This window comes from Pieris brassicae, chromosome 3 (assembly GCF_905147105.1).
Source record: "Pieris brassicae chromosome 3, ilPieBrab1.1, whole genome shotgun sequence".
Taxonomy (NCBI): Eukaryota; Metazoa; Arthropoda; class Insecta; order Lepidoptera; family Pieridae; genus Pieris; species Pieris brassicae.
The window spans coordinates 3,683,270-3,701,086 of NC_059667.1; the positions used below are offsets into that span (position 1 = coordinate 3,683,270).

The window sequence follows — 17,817 nt, forward strand, 5'->3', positions numbered from 1 at the left end:
GTTTGTTTTTTCTTTCTTCTAATTCTAATAACCAAATCCTGCAGGCGTACCCTGTTACTTCGTTATTTTCATACAAATATAAAATTTTCGTGGGCATTTAATTTTGGTTTTCTAATTAAAAGAGGTCCTTAGGGTACATTTAGGAAGTGTCATCAATAGGTAGTAAAGCAAAATAAACCATAATATTTTAAATTATATAAGTATTAATTATAGGAGGTCATTAAAATAATGATAATACAAGCCTTAAAGTAAATATGTATAGTAAATAAATCAATTGTTCACAATGCTAAAGAGATTTTCCACTATAAAAAATATTTAATGATACAAATATAAAACAAAATAAAAGATCATATAGGGTAAATCTCGACTATAAAAAAAATTAAATTGATAAATAATCTTAATTATATTTTCTTTTTCTCCCTCGGAGCAATCTTGTAGTGATTGATCGTCTGGCGAATACCTTCATCGCTCATGAAAAGCGAGAGTGAAGTTGCAGCCGGAGCAATCTAGATTCGGTTATGAATAAATTTTATCAATTAAAAAATTTAGTAACAGTAAACACTTTGCAATAACCACTCCAATGCTAGTTAAACGCTGAACAACACAATTCTGACAATAATTGTTTAGTAAGGTCAATATTACTTTAAAAAAGTTATCAATGAAAAAGACGCGAAAATTGATCTATCTTATTATTATGAAACAAACAAATTCGAATACCAGGAAAAAAACTTTTTACCGACTCCAAATAACAATTACATTTAGATTTCTATTTTTACTTTCCATATCATTTTACCCCTCTGTTCATATTTTACCCTTAGTGACCCTTACGATGAATACGTAATCCAGAATAAATTAGAGAAACCATAGATTTTTGTGAACAATGTGTGCGTTTGTAACGTTTCAGCTATAAAAAACTTCAAGGTCAATTGAAATTATCATGAAGTTCGTTACGGCCTTGATGCTGGTAACTGGTACTGTTTACTCCAATACTTACAGAATTGATCCATAATGCCCACTGAATTAGCCACGCTGATGGAATGAATTCAGATCCAAGCAAACTAGAGAAAACTACCAAGCCTCGTATCATTGCAATAGGGCACCAACACATCAAATTTACTATTGTTATTATAAGTACACTCTGAAAACAGAATATAGTCTTAATTCCCGCGAACTGTTAGTATTTCTTAATAAAGTATGAAATACTTAAAGTCTGGTCAAAATAAAATCTTATAACTAATGATTTTTATTTTAATAATTTATAGAAATATTATATTACTATTCAGGCCAGTTATTGCCAGTTTGTTTATAATATATAACCCATTAAATAATTAATTAAACATTTCATTTTATGCGCCGTAAGCAGAATTCGAGGAAAATAACATAACAAATTACAAATATATAGGATCTCTAAAGATCTTAATACTTATCGAAAATGACAACATGACATATCCGTTATGAACTTGTCTTCATTTCCATGAAAATTTAAAGTCAGTCATTGGATAGTTTTACCTTCGTAAATGGTGCTTGCTCTATCATTTCTTTGGTTCTATTTATTAATTCCAAATCCCGAGCCCAGTACAGCATGACGATCCTAAAATGTAATGAAAGTTATAACAACTCGACAAATATTGAATAGCACTATTGCCGGATTTATGATCTACATTCTCCATCATGCTGAAAAACATAAAGTTGATTTCGTATTTATCATACTTTGTCTGAATAATTCTGATGGGATGCGCGTGACACTATGTGTGTAATATGTATATAACTAGACCTCGAATTTACCTGAATATCCTACAACCAATTAAGATCCAAGAGAAGTGACATAAGGCCCCTTTAAATATAAATTTCACTCTCTCAATTACGTTTAAATTTACACTTTTTACAAATGTAAATTTCATTGAGAAAACTAGTTTAATTATCAAAATTTTTACATAATTTTCATTCAATTTCAATAGAAAAGTTTTAATAAATGTAGTGTTAGACTCGTTGAGTGATGAATATTAAATCATGGCGAAGGGAAATTGAAGATGTTATCAAATTTAGAATTAATAAAAATACTACAGAAATAATACTTACATAAAAAATGCTGATTTAAAACTTCGAAGCAAATAAATCGAAACTACAAGATATTTATGCCATGAATTTGGTAAAACCATATCAAATACACAAGAATCACATGTAAAGTCCAACCCATAGCTTCCTATGCCAAATAGAGGTGGAACTGAGTATAACAAAGCGAATAGGACACATAGTCCTTGATACATAGTATAATGCCATCTTATAAGGGGCCATTCTGAAAATTAAAAAACAGGTAAGTATGTAACAGTAAGTCTGGCCATAAATACTGTTACAATTAAAAATAAACAAAATATTACATTTGAATTTGGAACCTGTCATTTTTATGTGATTGTTCATTGAGATTTCTCATTGTCGCGCCAATACATTGTACAATATTTTGCGATATTAAAGTATGGACCCAAATGCCATTTTTAAAACTCTCCATACGCTTGGTATTAGTAAAATATTTGTTTACCAGGCTATTAATAGCTACAACGAAACCTCCTCTATTGACAGAAAAATATCAGGCCGGAAAGCAAAAGATTTTATCTCGGGAGATGAAGATAGCACCTAGAGCCATGTCGCGTATAATAAAAGATGACTTAGGACTTGCCTGAGAGACTGGTCATTTCTTAACTCATAATATAAGAAATAATAGGGTGGTATAATCTAAACAACTACTGAAACGGTAAGCAAAGGGAGGTCACAGAAAAAACATTGTTCATGGATGAGTTTTTTTTTACAACTGAGCAACATGTTAACAAACAAAAACACCGTATTTATGCTCAAAGCTCTAAGAAAGCTTCCCAATTAGTTGACAGAGTGCAACGTGGGCACTATCCGACATGAGTGATGGTTTGGTGGAGGTTGAGCCATAAAACATGGGCGTGTGCCCTTAATACACGTGTGTATCAAGATATCATTCTTGAAAACGTAGTGAAGCCCCTTAATAACACCGTGTTCAATAACCAAGAATGGGCCTTCCAGCAAGACTCGGCGACGGGTCATAAAGCTCGGTCTACGCAGTTTTGGTTGGAAACGAACGTTTCGGACTTCATCAGAGCTAAAGACTGGTCGTCGTCTAGTTCCAATCTCAATCCGCTAGATTATGATTTCGTATATTATTTGGTGACCCTAAAACAATCCGTACGATTGTCAGTGAAGAATTTTCCCATAGAAAGAGTGCGTGATTCTATTGATAACTGGCCTCAACGTTTAAATGACTGTATTACAGCCAATGGAGACCACTTCAAATAAGCTTTTTATATTAAAAAAGTGTTTTATACTTATGTATTAAACTAACACACAGTAAAAGTAATAAAGGTAAGTAATATTTTTTCTTGTTTCAGTATTTCTGGCAAGACTAAGTATATCATAGCAATTATCATAACTAAACTTGTATTGTTATAATTTTACAAAGTATTCAACAAGTTTTAAACATTGTTATAATAATTTAACACCAAAATTCCAAGATTATTAGTGGAGTGAAAACCAATGAAAGATAAAACAAAATAGAAGACATTATTTGTAATAATTATAACTACCGTTATTAATATATTTCGCAACAACATAACGTTCAATGCAAACATGCGTGAGACATTCCACTTCATATACAGACAGAAAAGTGTTCCAAAATCCATTGAAAGTACAGGAGTCGTTGATGTCTGGTGAACTGAAAAGAATAGATATTATCAGAGAATTGACGCTTATAGCCACATATTTAAAAAATACCATATATTCCTTTAATAAGTATTCAATATCACGTATATTTTCATGAATATTATGGGTGCGAAATAAAAACAGACACTTGAATATTGCAAAAGGTATTTGGTAAATGGTATTTTTTAAGACGGGGCTTGGGACAGAAATTAAAAAAAACAGCATTATTACATTGCCGGAAATCCTTCAGAATAAGTACACACTGAGTAATCAAGTAAGCTACTAGATATGTATAGTTTGCATAAAATTCCATCACTACCAATAAAACCACTGACATATATATATTCTTGTACGTTTCTCGGGTGGTAATGGTTAATACGACAATGTAGGAAATTTTCGTCTATAAAACAAACGTAGTACGTAGTATTTACTGTAAGATTAAAAGTACCTACATGAGGATGAAATGGTAACATATAGGAATACAAAATTCTTACCTTTCGGAATACGCTAACTTAGCAAAAGGCAAACGGCGAATACAAGTAATAATAGTGAAGAACGCCAAATTTCGATAGCTCAAATTGTATTTTAGATTCGTTAGCAGGATAGATAGGTTCAAGCACACACTAAATAGAGCAGACGTCGTCTCTGAAAATAGATATACTTTTGTTCGGTTTCTAGATCGTTAATCAGAGCGTCCGTTACATCAATTCTGGCAACAATTTGAACCCAATCTGTCTCTACAAATAACTGGGCCTGTTTTATAAACAAGGAAGTGAAAGAATTGATATCTAGGACCCATCGACTCTTTTGTTTTACTTCATACTTTGTCATGAAATGTTTCACAGCGCCTTAACTAAAGTACACATTCATCACTCTCTGTCAAACTGTGTTCACAATTTGATGAAAAGAGACAGCGCTATAATTGAAATTGTGTAATATTACTTTTATGAATGAGGGAGGTCGAGAGTGGTTGTTTCTTACATCGTCTGCAATATGAGATGCGCCTTACTATGATCTTATGAATCACAAAATTAATGAAATATAAGTAGTTAAAGCGTAACATTTAAAATCTCTTCTTTCTCTTTCACTCTCTCTCTATCTGAATTAAGAAAAATAAATAGTCTTTATCTTTTCTTATTACTTTTTTAATATTTAACTAAATATCAAGCACATTAAGTAGAAGTGATTAAATGCTTTTGCCTTCGTCTAAAATCGTTAAAATTTTTAAATCATATTTATATACATTGCAAGGACACTCTTAACATAAATACAATATTAGAATATAAACTTTATTCCTTTATAAACGAATGTTAAAAATTACCTGTAAATATCAACCCATCCTTTAAAATGCCCCGATCTGTGTCCGTAAATATCTCACTCCAAGCACAAAGTTCCATTTTATCTTTACTCTAATAAATACACCAGTCGACTGAAGTCAATATCTGCAAACCAAGGATAATATCTTGGATATATTATTAATAATACATATATCAAATTACATCACGTACCTTCGTCTGGTTTGTTTACGCTCTGTTTCCTAATCCACCACATTGTTATATTCAAACCGCATTGTACTCTTACTTGACTCTAAACACAAAGTAGGTCTTAACCAGCCCTACTCAGAAACGTTCATTAATAGAGATTTAAGTATATCGTGTGAGAAATTGAAAGTTAAGTAAGCTTGACGCCTTTCCTTACTACTTCGTTGTTATGAACGACATTTTTTAACTAATTGATCCATAGTCAGACTTGTTTTGGTGGTCCTTTTCCTTGCTAAATATTTCAGCTATATGTTCCCGGTCCTGACTATTAAGATGTTAAATAACGAGCATGAGTTGAAAAGTCCTTTAGATATATAAATATGTTTTAATAACCTATGACAATTTTTAGGATAAGATTCAGAATCCTACGAACATACAGGAGTTGTATGTTATACTTAGCGCTATGTCTGTCTTGTCAATCTTACTCTAAGTACGGCTGGATAGGACCTACTCGTACTAAAGATAGCATCAGTTATGAAGTTATTTTGGCGTCTTCCACGGAATTAACCTCATTTTTAAAATTGACTAAGTTTATTAAACAGTTTTATTACAACTATTTAAGCAACAAAAAATGACAAGAACTCATTAAGTTCAACGAAAGAAAACTAAATTAGTTGTAACAAATAATGTTAAGGAGAATATTGTACAATATAATCACTATTCATTAAAAAAATATAAAACTATACAGAAAAAACGTTATATTTACACATAAAAATTCAAAAAAGCAAACTCTTTACACATTCACTCCGCAAAATCTACGAAAACCTATGTCAAAATTCTTATAAAACCTCAATTTCAACTTCTTGATATTTAAAGTTCAAATTGAAGCTAAATGCGTAGTAGCTAGCAAATACAATTAATTACTTTATTTGCCTTGAAACCAAAGGGGTATGTTATGCTATTAACAATATTTTTAAAAGTTTCAGTAATTTTCATACATATCAATAAATCATGACCATTACTAGCTAACTACTTGACTATTATGAAAGTGTTCTTTGTAGAACACCGTCAAACATATTTTTAATGAGTTTTCTGATTCACGTTGTTAATAAAATAAAAATTATTTCACATTTCCCTAAAAACCTTAAAGCGTCTTAAAACAAACTTGGTCCCTTCGATATCTCATCGCGTACTGAGGTGGTAGAAGGGCGTAGTTTTTGCGCATGCGTCCCAAAAGTGCTGCTCGTATCCGGGCGTCACATGACAGGTAGCTTAAGACGGGTACACAAGTGGCTGCCTATAAATTAAAGTCCTATTTTCATAAATATATAAGCATTATTGGCTATGAATTTTACGCAATCACTCGTGTGATATCAACGTAACAAAAAATCCAGAACCTAGAACTAAAAAAAAAATGTAATACGAAATAAGTCTAAACCAGGAAATTATGTATAATTTTTTTCTATTTGTACTTTTGGTTTACAATACTGTAATATTATATCACGGAGGCTCATAAATTTTTTGATATTTTAAATATTATTAAATCTGATTTGATCTTACCTCAGAAGTAAGGGGTGCAATCAAAGCCAAAACTGGTGGAGCATGAGGACGATAACCGAATACAAGAAGAGGAAACCATTGAATACCAGCCAGTAATGCTGCTGGGATCCACAAAGCCAAGGTGATGACGCATAGAGCGTGTATACACTGAAAATTGCCAAATATCATATAGCGAGCGTTACACTTAAATGAGACACTTGTATTAAGTACATTTCGGTAAAGAGGATGGGAAAAGTATAAGTTGTATACATCAAGTGAAAGCTTCAACCTGGTCTTGACTGTGCAATAAATAAAACATAAGACACATATTACGCAATGAAAGAAAGGTGTTTACAATTTTCTAGTGGTGGGGCAGCTGCCCCGACCTGCTCCCTTCTCCTGGCAACGCCCTTGATATTGTTTTGACTTAATATGGAGCATCTAGACTTGTAAAAGACTAAATTAAGCACAGAAATGGACCAGAAAGCGAACTGAACATGAATTCAGAGTCGAGACTCAGTATTTTCGTCATACTTAGGTAACTTTAAATAAATAATAGGCTCGTATAAATAGTGACAAGTATTGTTATTGTTACCATGGCAACCATTTTTACAAAGAAAAATATCTATAGGCTACGTTTAATAATAATGCGGTACAAAGTATACCTCGTAATATATATTGTTGCTGGACGAAAAGAAAGAATGATAAATGTTAATTGTAACTACCTTCGTCAAATGTTTTTCCTCTCGAAGTATTTCATTTCTGTAATAAATACTTTCAAGTCGGCTTGCTTTACCCATATAATAGAATCTGTAATAGATGTATTTATGATATCACGTTCGCAATTTTTAATAAAGTAAGGCTTTTTTCATAGCACCGGACTGTCTAACTGATGTGGCTAAGTTACACTTAACCATATACCTAAATTCACAAAAGCGTTTTTTTCATAATGGCACACTTAAGAAAGTCAAGCATTTTTTTTAATTGGCCTATGTTTATAGATGTTTGTAAGTAGTCTATGTTTTTAGTAACTACATACAAACATATAGAACATTTTACGCTGCTATCCCCTAGAAAAAGTTCGCTTTTCCGGAATAAATACTAAATAGAACTACATTTTGCAAGTTTTAAATATATTTTTTAAATTTTCCTCTCCATAAAAAACTTTCTCAGAGTTCAAGGAAATAATTTTAAAAAAAATCTCGTATTGGTCCAGTCGTCTTCGAGTATTGCTCTTAGCAACGTACTTTGCGATTCCTTTTCATTTATACATTTCTACCACTAAGCCTTGTTGATTTAACCAAGGTCCGATTTTACTTGCTATAAAAAACGCTATATAAATAAATCGAAATTAATTTTTACTTTATCTATCACAATGTTGACAATAAATATATACAAGCACAAAATTAATAAAAAGACTCGACAGTTTATGTAGGCTGTCATTAAAGTTGAAATATCAAGTAGGTACCAAATCCACGCACGCTTCCATATATATAGTAAATGATTAATTAGACATTTAAACTTACATTCCAACGACAGGTAGAACACAGCAAAATAAAACATACGGGATCGCGTAGCCCAGAAGTTTTCCACTTGCGCGTGAAGACGGCCATAAATACATACAAGCTGTTCCCGTGGTGTCGCACGAATAGAGTCCGTATCCGAATAAAGGCGGTATCGCAAATACTAAACTGTTCACCCAGGTCAAAGCAACTAAAGACCAATAATATCTAAAACATAGCCTTCTTTCTGAAACAAAACCAGAAATTGTATATTTACTCTCTCAATACGAGATTTGGTAAACTGTACGCGGTAGCTAAAATAATAACCATACGCTAGTGTATGTTATACAAAGTTATATGCAAAGTATGTATAGGCAACGATAGGTTATATATACATAATACAGTCTATTCGACACATAGTAAATGCTTAATGATTTGTTCTTAAAACAGATCACACACCACAAAATAAGTATAAAGCCTTTGATACTCTTATGATAATGAAATACTGTGGAGAAGTTTTGAGTTTATTCGTAACAATTATACAAATCGTTCCTATTTATTTATTGTAGTAAAGAAATGAGTGTTGTCCTAGTGACTTTAGCGTGCGATGCCTGAGGTCGTAGGATCGATCCTTAGCTGGACTTTCTGGACGGCACCAATGCCGTTTTTCTTTTCCATGTGCGCACATAACATTCGCTTGAACGTGTGGCGTGTATCAGGCACAGAAGGCTGATCATCTACTACGACACCTACGATTCTCAAGTGTGTCTAAAATATGGTGTAGGTTTAACACATTTATAATGATTCAATGATGATGATGATGAATGACATATAATATTTTATTTTACAAACCTCGTCTTGTATGCCTCGCAAGTATGTATCTTTCAAGAACCAGCGAGAACAAAGACGTCATTTGAAAGATACCATAGAACTGGTTAAGGAAAGCAAAAAGCTGACATGCATCTGGGCCGAATAGCCATCTAGAAATAAGATTTAAATCGTAAACTCTATAGAGGGTTATGCAGTTTCGACAAAAACAATATAAGTAACTCATTTTTAGACAATGGGCAGCCAGTATTACTAATAGGCTTGAGGTTAGTATTTTGCGCCTTCTTGCAAGAGAATTTCCTTATTTTTAGAAACGAATTTTAATAAAATTAGTTACAAAATTATTTTTTTATTCCAAGATACTTTATTTACACCGCGTTAATTTCCTATACATGGGCAGGTATAGCTGGAAAGTCACTGGTGGCCACTCATTTCGGAGAATAAGGAGTAAGTATCTTATTTTAGGATATTAATATTCATATGTCGGATTTCATTCAGCATACCTTTTTGCAAACGCAGACGATGCCGCAAATGGGAATCCGAGTAAATTCCTCCCAAGAGAGGCTGTACAGAGATTCAGTACTAAAAGATGACTTTTTGTAGTGAGTAGGTGACTGTGCATGAAGGTGGCAAATAGCCAACTGTTGAGCAGCATCCCGAATACACCTGTTACCAGTCTTCTTATCAATTCAAGCTAAATAAATAATTCTATAACGACTTGGTAAACCGTTTCGTAACAACAGCATCTACATCTCTTTGTCTGTGCATAGCATACATCAAATATTATCTTATATATTTATGATAAACACATAACAAGTTATAATGGTATATGGACAGTCAATCACAGTTCTATCAAATATTTATCAACAAATTTTGAATCAAATGACACTGATATTATAGTAAAATATAGTCATTCATACGGAACGGTTTGTGAGGTATAAGTAAGAAGTAACTTCTGCGCGTTGGATGGGACATTTTAACACTAAAGCGATCCATACTTATTGCAGATGAGCTGAATTGTCAAACATTTTGATCATCAATGACAAACGGATACGTCAACATATTTAAAAGATACACGATACATTTCGGTTTTTTGAAGGCAGTTAAAAATAGTTTGACCCATTTGAAAGTTTAAACTCACCTAGACAAACAAGACAGGCTCCTAGCAGTGTTTTATATGAACTATCGTAGTAATACCACGGGCACTCTTCGTCATTATATTCGTATGTTATTTGCATTTCCGTATTATTATGAAAAGTCAAATTAGGCACCAGGGGTAACTCCCTAACACAGTTTTCACATATAAATTTCCTAACGTCCATATGGAACAGCAAGTCATAGAGACTGACCAACTTTTGTATGGGAACAATAGTAGATCATGTTACCAGGATACTAGGCAACATTTTAGATATGTAACTACTTATGCTACGCAATTTATGCTATTGCATATGTCAAAATATTTGTCTATACAAAAGCTATATTTCATAAGCCTTATGTTCATATAATATTAATGTATACTACACATATAACAGTATACAAATATAAATCATGTATGTGTTATGCATATAGAATTTCAGAATTGGCGCGTGGATAATTTTTACCAGTCGTAATATTATTCCATTCACATTTTAAATTTGTTTAACGTTACGCTATAACTCATATTTATTTTTGTATCAATGACCGATTGCTTCGAACAATGGTTTTTGTCACGTAAGACATCTATTCAAAAATAACAAGAACTATTTTAAATTATATTATATAACCTCTCCCAATATTTCACCCAAACTGAATTATTCAGCATACGCACCAGCGAAACGCTAGCGTTAAATTGTACTCACCTGGAAGAGTTATTTAAGTGTTAAACTAAACAGGAACTTCTCACGAATCTGGCGCACGTCAGTCATAGTTAATTACGAAGAAATGTGAACATGTTTTTGGCGATGTATATCCGATCAGCGCCTATTTGTTATCAAACTAACTAGAGTTGATATTCACGGCGAGTGCGCAGTGCAGTGCCGGCACCGGGCGAGTACCGACAGGATGTTATCAATGGATCAATTGTCGCTTCTGGTACAGGACCATCTTCATGACATCCAACCTGCCAGACATTACCACAAGTGGACAATCAAGTCGTCTGATATCGGAGGCCGAGGCCTTTTCGCAACTGAAGATATCAAGTCAGGTGAACTACTATTCGTTGACCATCCACTTGTTTACGGCCCGCGATCGGGAACTACGATCCAACAAGGATGTACTGTATGTGGGAAAATGGACATTGATACATTGTTCCGCTGCAATAAGTGCGGCTTGTTGTTATGTTCCCACCAGTGTCAGAACAGCAATACACATTACGACGATTGTATTGTAATTTCCGGTTGGTGTAGTAAAGTCTCAAGTGAAAATATAAGTGATTCATTGCTATCCAGATGCTTGGCTCCTATAAGGACGTTGTCATTACCGGAAGATCAACAAGAATTATTAAGAGCCCTTCAAGCACATACACTTCCTCATCACGGAAGCGAAATAAAGGAGTTAAAAGAGTATTTTGATATATCATCAGAGGAAGAACAATTATTAACGTTAGCCGTCTGTATTCTTGATGCAAATGCATTTCAAATAGCCGTTCCTTATGGCCGAAAGGAAATGAGTATGCGGGGATTGTTCCCCGTGTCGTCTTTGATGAATCATAACTGTGTGCCGAATACAAATTATAATTTCAATAACGAGTGCCACATGATAGTAAAGGCTGTTAAACCTATTGCGGCCGGTACTGAGATCACCACCTGCTACTCTGGTTTATTGTGGGGAACACCTGCCCGACGTCTACATTTATTTAAAACGAAACATTTTTGGTGTAAATGTGAAAGATGCAATGATGCAACGGAGCGAGGAACTTTTTTAGCAGCTCTGAAATGCTTCGATACAAATTGTTCTGGTTCCCTTCTTCCTATAGAACCTTTAAATCCTACGTCAGCATGGCGTTGTCTTACTTGTGGACTGAGGGTGCCAAATAGTAATATCTCCGCAATCCAAAGTGCACTTGGGAGTTTGATTGGATCGTTGAATTTTGAAAATGTAGCTGAATTAGAGAAGTTTTACTTGAACAGAGTATATAAGTATATACCGAAAACTAATCAAATTATAATAGATCTGCAGTGCCGGTTAATTTGGGAGCTGGGAGAAGTGGATGGCTGCAGGTGGCATGGTAAGTTCGTATATAAAACAAAAACCCCTTTTCAAAAACAATACTGACGAATACTGAGAATATTGAATAGTTTAAATTGTGGTTCTCCAGCGTATACTTGAAATATTACGATAAAATCATACATTTAAGATCACATCTCGTATCGTATTTTCATTTGACAGGCAACAAGCGTATAGTGTTATGCCAGTGATAAGTTGATAAGCGTGGTAATACATACTTAACATACTGAAAAGCAAACTCGCTTCCTATCTCTTAAATCTTTAAGATTTCGATTATTCAATATGTTCATCATATACAAGAGTTATTAAAAAATAAGATTTATATGTGCAATTTCTACACAAAAAAAAAATCCGCTGGCCACGCTTGTGTAAACATTCCTTCCAATAGCTGACATTTATTTAAAAAATTATTTATATTCAATCAAAAAGTATTGTATTTTAAAATCTTATTTTTCTAACCATGTATTGTGACAATCTCAAAATGTAGATGATTTTACATAATATAAGTTTTATACTAAAAAAACAAATCAAGTACGTAGATTTATTTTGCCTTGGTTTTGATCAACTATTTACTTCCTTTCCTAAGTCGAATGTAGGAGAATTTATCAATATGAGAAATATCACAATGTATAAATCAATAAAAATATATACCTGAAATATATATTTTCAACTCCATACACAAACAAGCAGATTTCAGAAGCTATTTTCAAAACAGGTCAATTCTATCGACATCGTTACTCAGAATATCGTCAGTCAATTCCAGTCGATCTGTGTAAACTTGACGTATACAGTTAAATCAGTATTTTCGTGTATCAAAGTATGGTATTACTGTTTTAAACTTCTTATTGTGCCTTCATTTATAAATCAAGAAGATAGTCTGGAATTAGGTAAAATTTGTTTTGAAAAATCTAGTCTAAGCAGTCAAGGTTTATTTTCAAATAAGATCATTTAGAATATTATCAGGCCAGAATGCAAAAATGCATGCCTTGTGGAAATTGTGCTATAACGTGTTTTGAATGCAAAACTTCACTAACTCATACCAAGGAATGCGCCTACGTCACGACTGAATGGAAACCAATAACAAATCACAAACGATCCGATTCTCCAAATCTCTTATCTATATTCGATATGTCTTATTATGAGAGAAAAGAACTCAGGAATCTAGAGAAGTGATGAACCGTCGTGTGAAAAACTAGATTTAATATGCAGATGCTTATATTATCCTTAATATAAGCATGACAATAGGCAATAACACTGGAGTATAATATATTGATAATAAACAAAACTACGAGGTTTATCAGCATTATTTAATGACAGCTGCGTACCGAACACCAGAAATATATTTGGATCTGATTTTACCGTGTAAGCGAGGGGACATTGATATTGATGAAGATTCTTTTTCTCTGGGGCACACCATCACGATACTTCAGTTATACAAATCAAAACATTATTCGCTTATGTGTGTTGCAAAAGATTGTTATATTGGATTATTTATGCGAAGGATTCATTTACAGCATATATCACCAATTTTCAACTAAAACTATGATAAAACACTTTTCAAATAGGTCGATCTGCGAGTCGAGAAATCTATTAAGCTGCGAGAGTAAGCGGGGAATGGAATCTTGTTGACGTTAGACGTAGTAGAAAAAAAGGAAAATTGTTATCAGCTTTTGTTTGTTAAGGCATCTTGACTAAGCCCCCATGCATGTATAGAGACCTCCTAACTGCAGTTAGTGCATAGACTGTAGAGCAATCGAGCTGTCAGACATAAACAAATGTGTGACTTAATCGAGACAATGATTATCGATATATAGATATTTTAAACAGTTTATCAATCCTGCATTTAACTACATACAAGTAAAAATGTGATTAAGAATTGCTATATACTACGGGAAAAAAACTTACGCAAAACATTTAAAATAGGTAAGTTGCATATTTGGGCCACGTGTTTGGCTATGACAGATCCCCTTCTTCAATTAATTATAATAGGTAGAATCGAGGGTGAATAGCGTGTTGGTAGAAGAAAGAAATCATGGCTTCGTAACGTAAGAAGGATGGATATCGTGACTGCGGAACAGTTGCTGCATCTGGCGCAGGGAAAGACACGCATCACGGGACTGACGGCGAACCTCCAGTACTAGAGTGGCACCAAATATAGAAGACGAATAGACCCTAGTAATGAGTACGGCTGGAACTTCAATGGTATAAATATTACTGTAGCCCAAACTAATTAAATATCAACTTACTGCAAGAAAGACTTAGCCCATTAGTGATTGCATCTATTTTCGGGTAATACTTCTTTAAATTAATATCTTTCTTCGTATTCTACTAGTACTAAATAGCACTCTCATACCTCTGGGATTTTAGTATGGGAGAACGCAGTTGAGATCTGCCGGCTTAGCTAATTATTTAAATCAAATGAGTTACTCGTAAACATTAAACATTAACCATTAGACATGTTTCGTAGACAAGTGGTTACGATATATAATATTTCTAGAACACAATGCGGTTTTATCAAGGTTTTGTTTACTTATAGTGGTTTAATTACTTAGAAGTACCTACAAGCAATTGTAAAGAGGTGCCTAAACTGAAATTAATTAAGCAGAATATTGCTTTGGGCGCTGAAAAAATAGTAGAACTATTCTTAGTTCAATTAACTATAGTAAAATATTAGCGAGTCATTCTGGATATTGCTCAACTATGCATCATTCTAGATATTGGTGAAAACCACACTAAATTCCTTGCAGTAGTTTTATTAGTTCAGTTTATCGCAAATAGAGATATAGACACGGCGGAGGACTTGTGTTTATATAATATAATACATGTTTGACATATGCTGTCACTGATTTAATAGTCCACTATATCAAGTGTTAAGTGTTCAACTTTTAACCGTTCAGAGTTCGGAAGAAACGTATTATTTCGACGATTTTGCTCCGACTTTGCAAATCCACGAGACGGTCTTTTAAGTTTTCGTTAATATTTAGAAATTAACGTGGCTAAAAATTGGTAAAAGAATTATAAAAAGCGATTTAGCAGATTACCCCCTCCAACCTTACAACCTTTACCTCCTCATAATAGTAATATATTAAAAAATATATGAGTAAAGTAATAGAATAAGAATACATTATTTTGAAATACCTAGTACAAGCACAGTAGATACGTTTAGCATAACATAACCATAACATATAATATACCTATCTGTAAACACTTTTCTATTATGAACTTCTTAGGCTTGTATCCTTGTAAGTCGTAAATACTAAACGAAAGGCGCAGCCATATTTTTTTTATTACATCCAGACTACACTAAATAGTACATATAAAAAATTATGTTTGTTCTTTTATACTACATTGATTTTCTAAATTTACATTAATAGCTATGTTGGTAGTAGTAGTTTTAAGATTTGAAAATCTAATACCCAGTTATATCGAGAACATACAAATCTTCGCCGTAAAATAAATTTCTAATCTAAACTAAGGTAATAAATTAAAATTACGGAAGTTCCAAACGTCTATTCCGCCAAAACTACGCACTTGAAAGCTCAAAGCGTAATTCACATATATTAGCAAGTTCAGTGCATCGTAAACAGTAACTGCGCAGCTCGTGAATATAATAAGAGAGGTGTTTGCGCGTGAAACAGTTCAATTATCGCCTTTGTCATGGGCGCAGCATCAAAAAACGCACGTCCACACGTCGTCATCAGGTGGATAGGGCTACCAGTGCCGTCAGTATTTCTTTCTTTTTGAATTTGGCAGTTTGACTTGTGATATAATCTAAGTGTTGATCAGTTTTATTGTCCGCAAATATCATTACCTGTTAGGTAACCCAATGTGTGCATAAATGTTCGTTTGTTCTCGTGCCAACTATTCTAAACATTCGATTAGGATGCTTAGTGTTGAGAGGGTGATGAATGAGAATTCCATTTGTTAAAGTGCGGTAAACTTTTAGCATTTTATAACCTATTGTCTCAGAGATGATTGGGGTACATATTCAACCAATAATATATTAATCAATTTTAATTAGACATGGTTCCAAAAGTATATATAATCGCTCTGTATCTTATTCATATATCGTAGTGAAATACGTTTTACTTTTAATAGTATATATACGTAATACCAACTTAACTATAAAAATATCTTGGACTACACAATTAAATATGTATTCTTATTTCTAAATCATGATGATAATGTTTCTGATCTGTATTGACGTTGTTTGACTAGCTCACAATGTAGGTATTGATAGAATAGTAATGATTAAATATGGACGCTAAATAGAAATTTTATCTCATCTTCCTGAAATCCACTTAAACAATTGCAGAGCTGTCGGAATCCCAGCTGGCGCTGAAGGAGAGTCTGTGCCGCAGTACCCTGGTGACCGTGGCAGCTCTCGGATTGGGAGACACTCACCTTCGAGGCCTGCTACTGTACCACCTCCACGCTGCCCTGGCAGAGCGCGCCCGGCGCTTTCCTGACTTATATGAGGTACGATCTATGATTTCACATTAAATATTTCGGGGTAGGCCTGTTTGTTTTCCCATGAAAGTAAACTGGGTTTGAAAGTAACTGTTAAAAATATTTTTTCAGGAGCTCAAAGCCGAAATCGAAAGTACAATCGAACAATCTTACAATATCCTTAAAGGTGATATTTCGTCACCGCCAGATTTGGAACTACGGCACCAATACCTTGGACTCGGAAGTGACAAACCTCATGAAGAGAGGTTTTTCATTTTAGATAAAAAGCCGACTCCATAGTGTTTTTGATGTGTAAAATGTGATATTACCCAAGTAATCTAGTGTTTTGTAACCATTACATTTATTATATATGTATAATGTGTATTATTTTTTTCATGTTTAGCAATAAACTAAAGGTAAACATGCCGTGACGTGTATTAGCGTTAGTAACTACGGAATGGCTTCAAGCATTAATTTTGAGATCTGAATTTAAATACTAATATACTACTAATGTCATTCATTGTTATCGTGGCTAGATCGAAGAGTTGATTGTTTGACCACGTCATGATATGCACCCGATATTTAATATAATAGGGCCCATCGTTAGAACAAATTGTGTTCAATTAAATTAAATTAAAATCTCAATAGAAAAATTTATAAAAAGTAGTATTTTCTTTATAGCTACATTTTGCTACTTTTGTTTTATGAGATTTTGCTTCGTCTCTAGACAACAATAATTATTTTTTTAACTAATGAAACTAATAAATACAACCTATGTTATTGTAGGTATTTAACATAGCCTGGACAATATTTTTATAATCACGATCTTTTGTATTACCAACTTATTAAGGTCGTCATAACATTTTTAAATTCTGCATCCTTTATTTAAACTAGAAAAACGGAAGCAAAAATAACAAAAGTGCATTTTAGTATTGTCTTTTGTTAACATAGCTTTAACACATTGAAAGAAAATACTTTTTTACCGGATTGAAGCTATTTATTATTATAAACTTATAATTATTTTACATAATTTTAAATTTAACATAGCTACAATCCGGTAAAAAAGTATTTTCGTTCAAAACTTGCATTTTGTC

At 33.2% G+C, this 17,817-nt stretch overlaps 3 protein-coding genes across 5 annotated transcripts; 1 reads left to right on the forward strand and 2 right to left on the reverse strand.

The window, feature by feature from the left end:
- Positions 1–80: 80 nt before the first annotated feature.
- LOC123706620 (rhodopsin, GQ-coupled-like) lies at positions 81–5,319 on the reverse strand. Its single transcript, XM_045655883.1, has 8 exons — positions 5,229–5,319; positions 5,042–5,162; positions 4,215–4,365; positions 3,606–3,733; positions 2,080–2,296; positions 1,510–1,591; positions 995–1,138; positions 81–506 (listed from the first exon to the last, which is right to left on the reverse strand). The coding sequence occupies exons 2-8, from the start codon at positions 5,115–5,117 to the stop codon at positions 402–404; spliced, it is 903 nt and encodes a 300-aa protein (XP_045511839.1). The 5' UTR covers positions 5,118–5,162; positions 5,229–5,319; the 3' UTR covers positions 81–401.
- A 287-nt stretch (positions 5,320–5,606) lies between these two features.
- Positions 5,607–13,061, reverse strand: LOC123706619 (visual pigment-like receptor peropsin). Of its 3 annotated transcripts, none has more exons than XM_045655881.1 (7): positions 12,926–13,061; positions 9,574–9,736; positions 9,095–9,222; positions 8,267–8,489; positions 7,466–7,550; positions 6,762–6,908; positions 5,607–6,498 (listed from the first exon to the last, which is right to left on the reverse strand). In XM_045655881.1, the coding sequence occupies exons 1-7, from the start codon at positions 12,948–12,950 to the stop codon at positions 6,346–6,348; spliced, it is 924 nt and encodes a 307-aa protein (XP_045511837.1). In that variant the 5' UTR covers positions 12,951–13,061; the 3' UTR covers positions 5,607–6,345. The 3 variants fall into 3 exon arrangements, with proteins under 3 accessions (XP_045511837.1, XP_045511838.1, XP_045511835.1); XM_045655882.1 differs by lacking the exon at positions 12,926–13,061 and adding an exon at positions 10,909–11,278; XM_045655879.1 differs by lacking the exon at positions 12,926–13,061 and adding an exon at positions 10,212–10,396.
- Positions 12,999–17,098, forward strand: LOC123707755 (the record flags this gene model as incomplete). The annotated part of the gene is made up of 3 exons (XM_045658089.1): positions 12,999–13,161; positions 16,590–16,753; positions 16,856–17,098. Coding segments are annotated over 3 exons (495 nt in total), but the record flags the coding sequence as incomplete, so codon positions are not given.
- Positions 17,099–17,817: the final 719 nt, after the last annotated feature.

What these genes read in the sequence shown, in the direction of transcription:
- LOC123706620 (XM_045655883.1), bottom strand. Translation starts at nt 5,117, where the DNA reads ATGGAACTTTGTGCTTGGAGTGAGATATTTACGGACACAGATCGGGGC. An exon ending in TTTAAATCAGCATTTTTTAT is followed by an intron (nt 1,592 to 2,079) that starts GTAAGTATTATT and finishes ATTACATTTTAG; the next exon opens with GATCGTCATGCTGTACTGGG. An exon ending in GGGCATTATGGATCAATTCT is followed by an intron (nt 507 to 994) that starts GTAAGTATTGGA and finishes AACCGAATCTAG; the next exon opens with ATTGCTCCGGCTGCAACTTC.
- LOC123706619 (XM_045655879.1), bottom strand. Translation starts at nt 10,392, where the DNA reads ATGGACGTTAGGAAATTTATATGTGAAAACTGTGTTAGGGAGTTACCC. An exon ending in AGCCTGTCTTGTTTGTCTAG is followed by an intron (nt 9,737 to 10,211) that starts GTGAGTTTAAAC and finishes GACTGGTAACAG; the next exon opens with GTGTATTCGGGATGCTGCTC. An exon ending in TGCGAGGCATACAAGACGAG is followed by an intron (nt 8,490 to 9,094) that starts GTTTGTAAAATA and finishes GTTTTGTTTCAG; the next exon opens with AAAGAAGGCTATGTTTTAGA.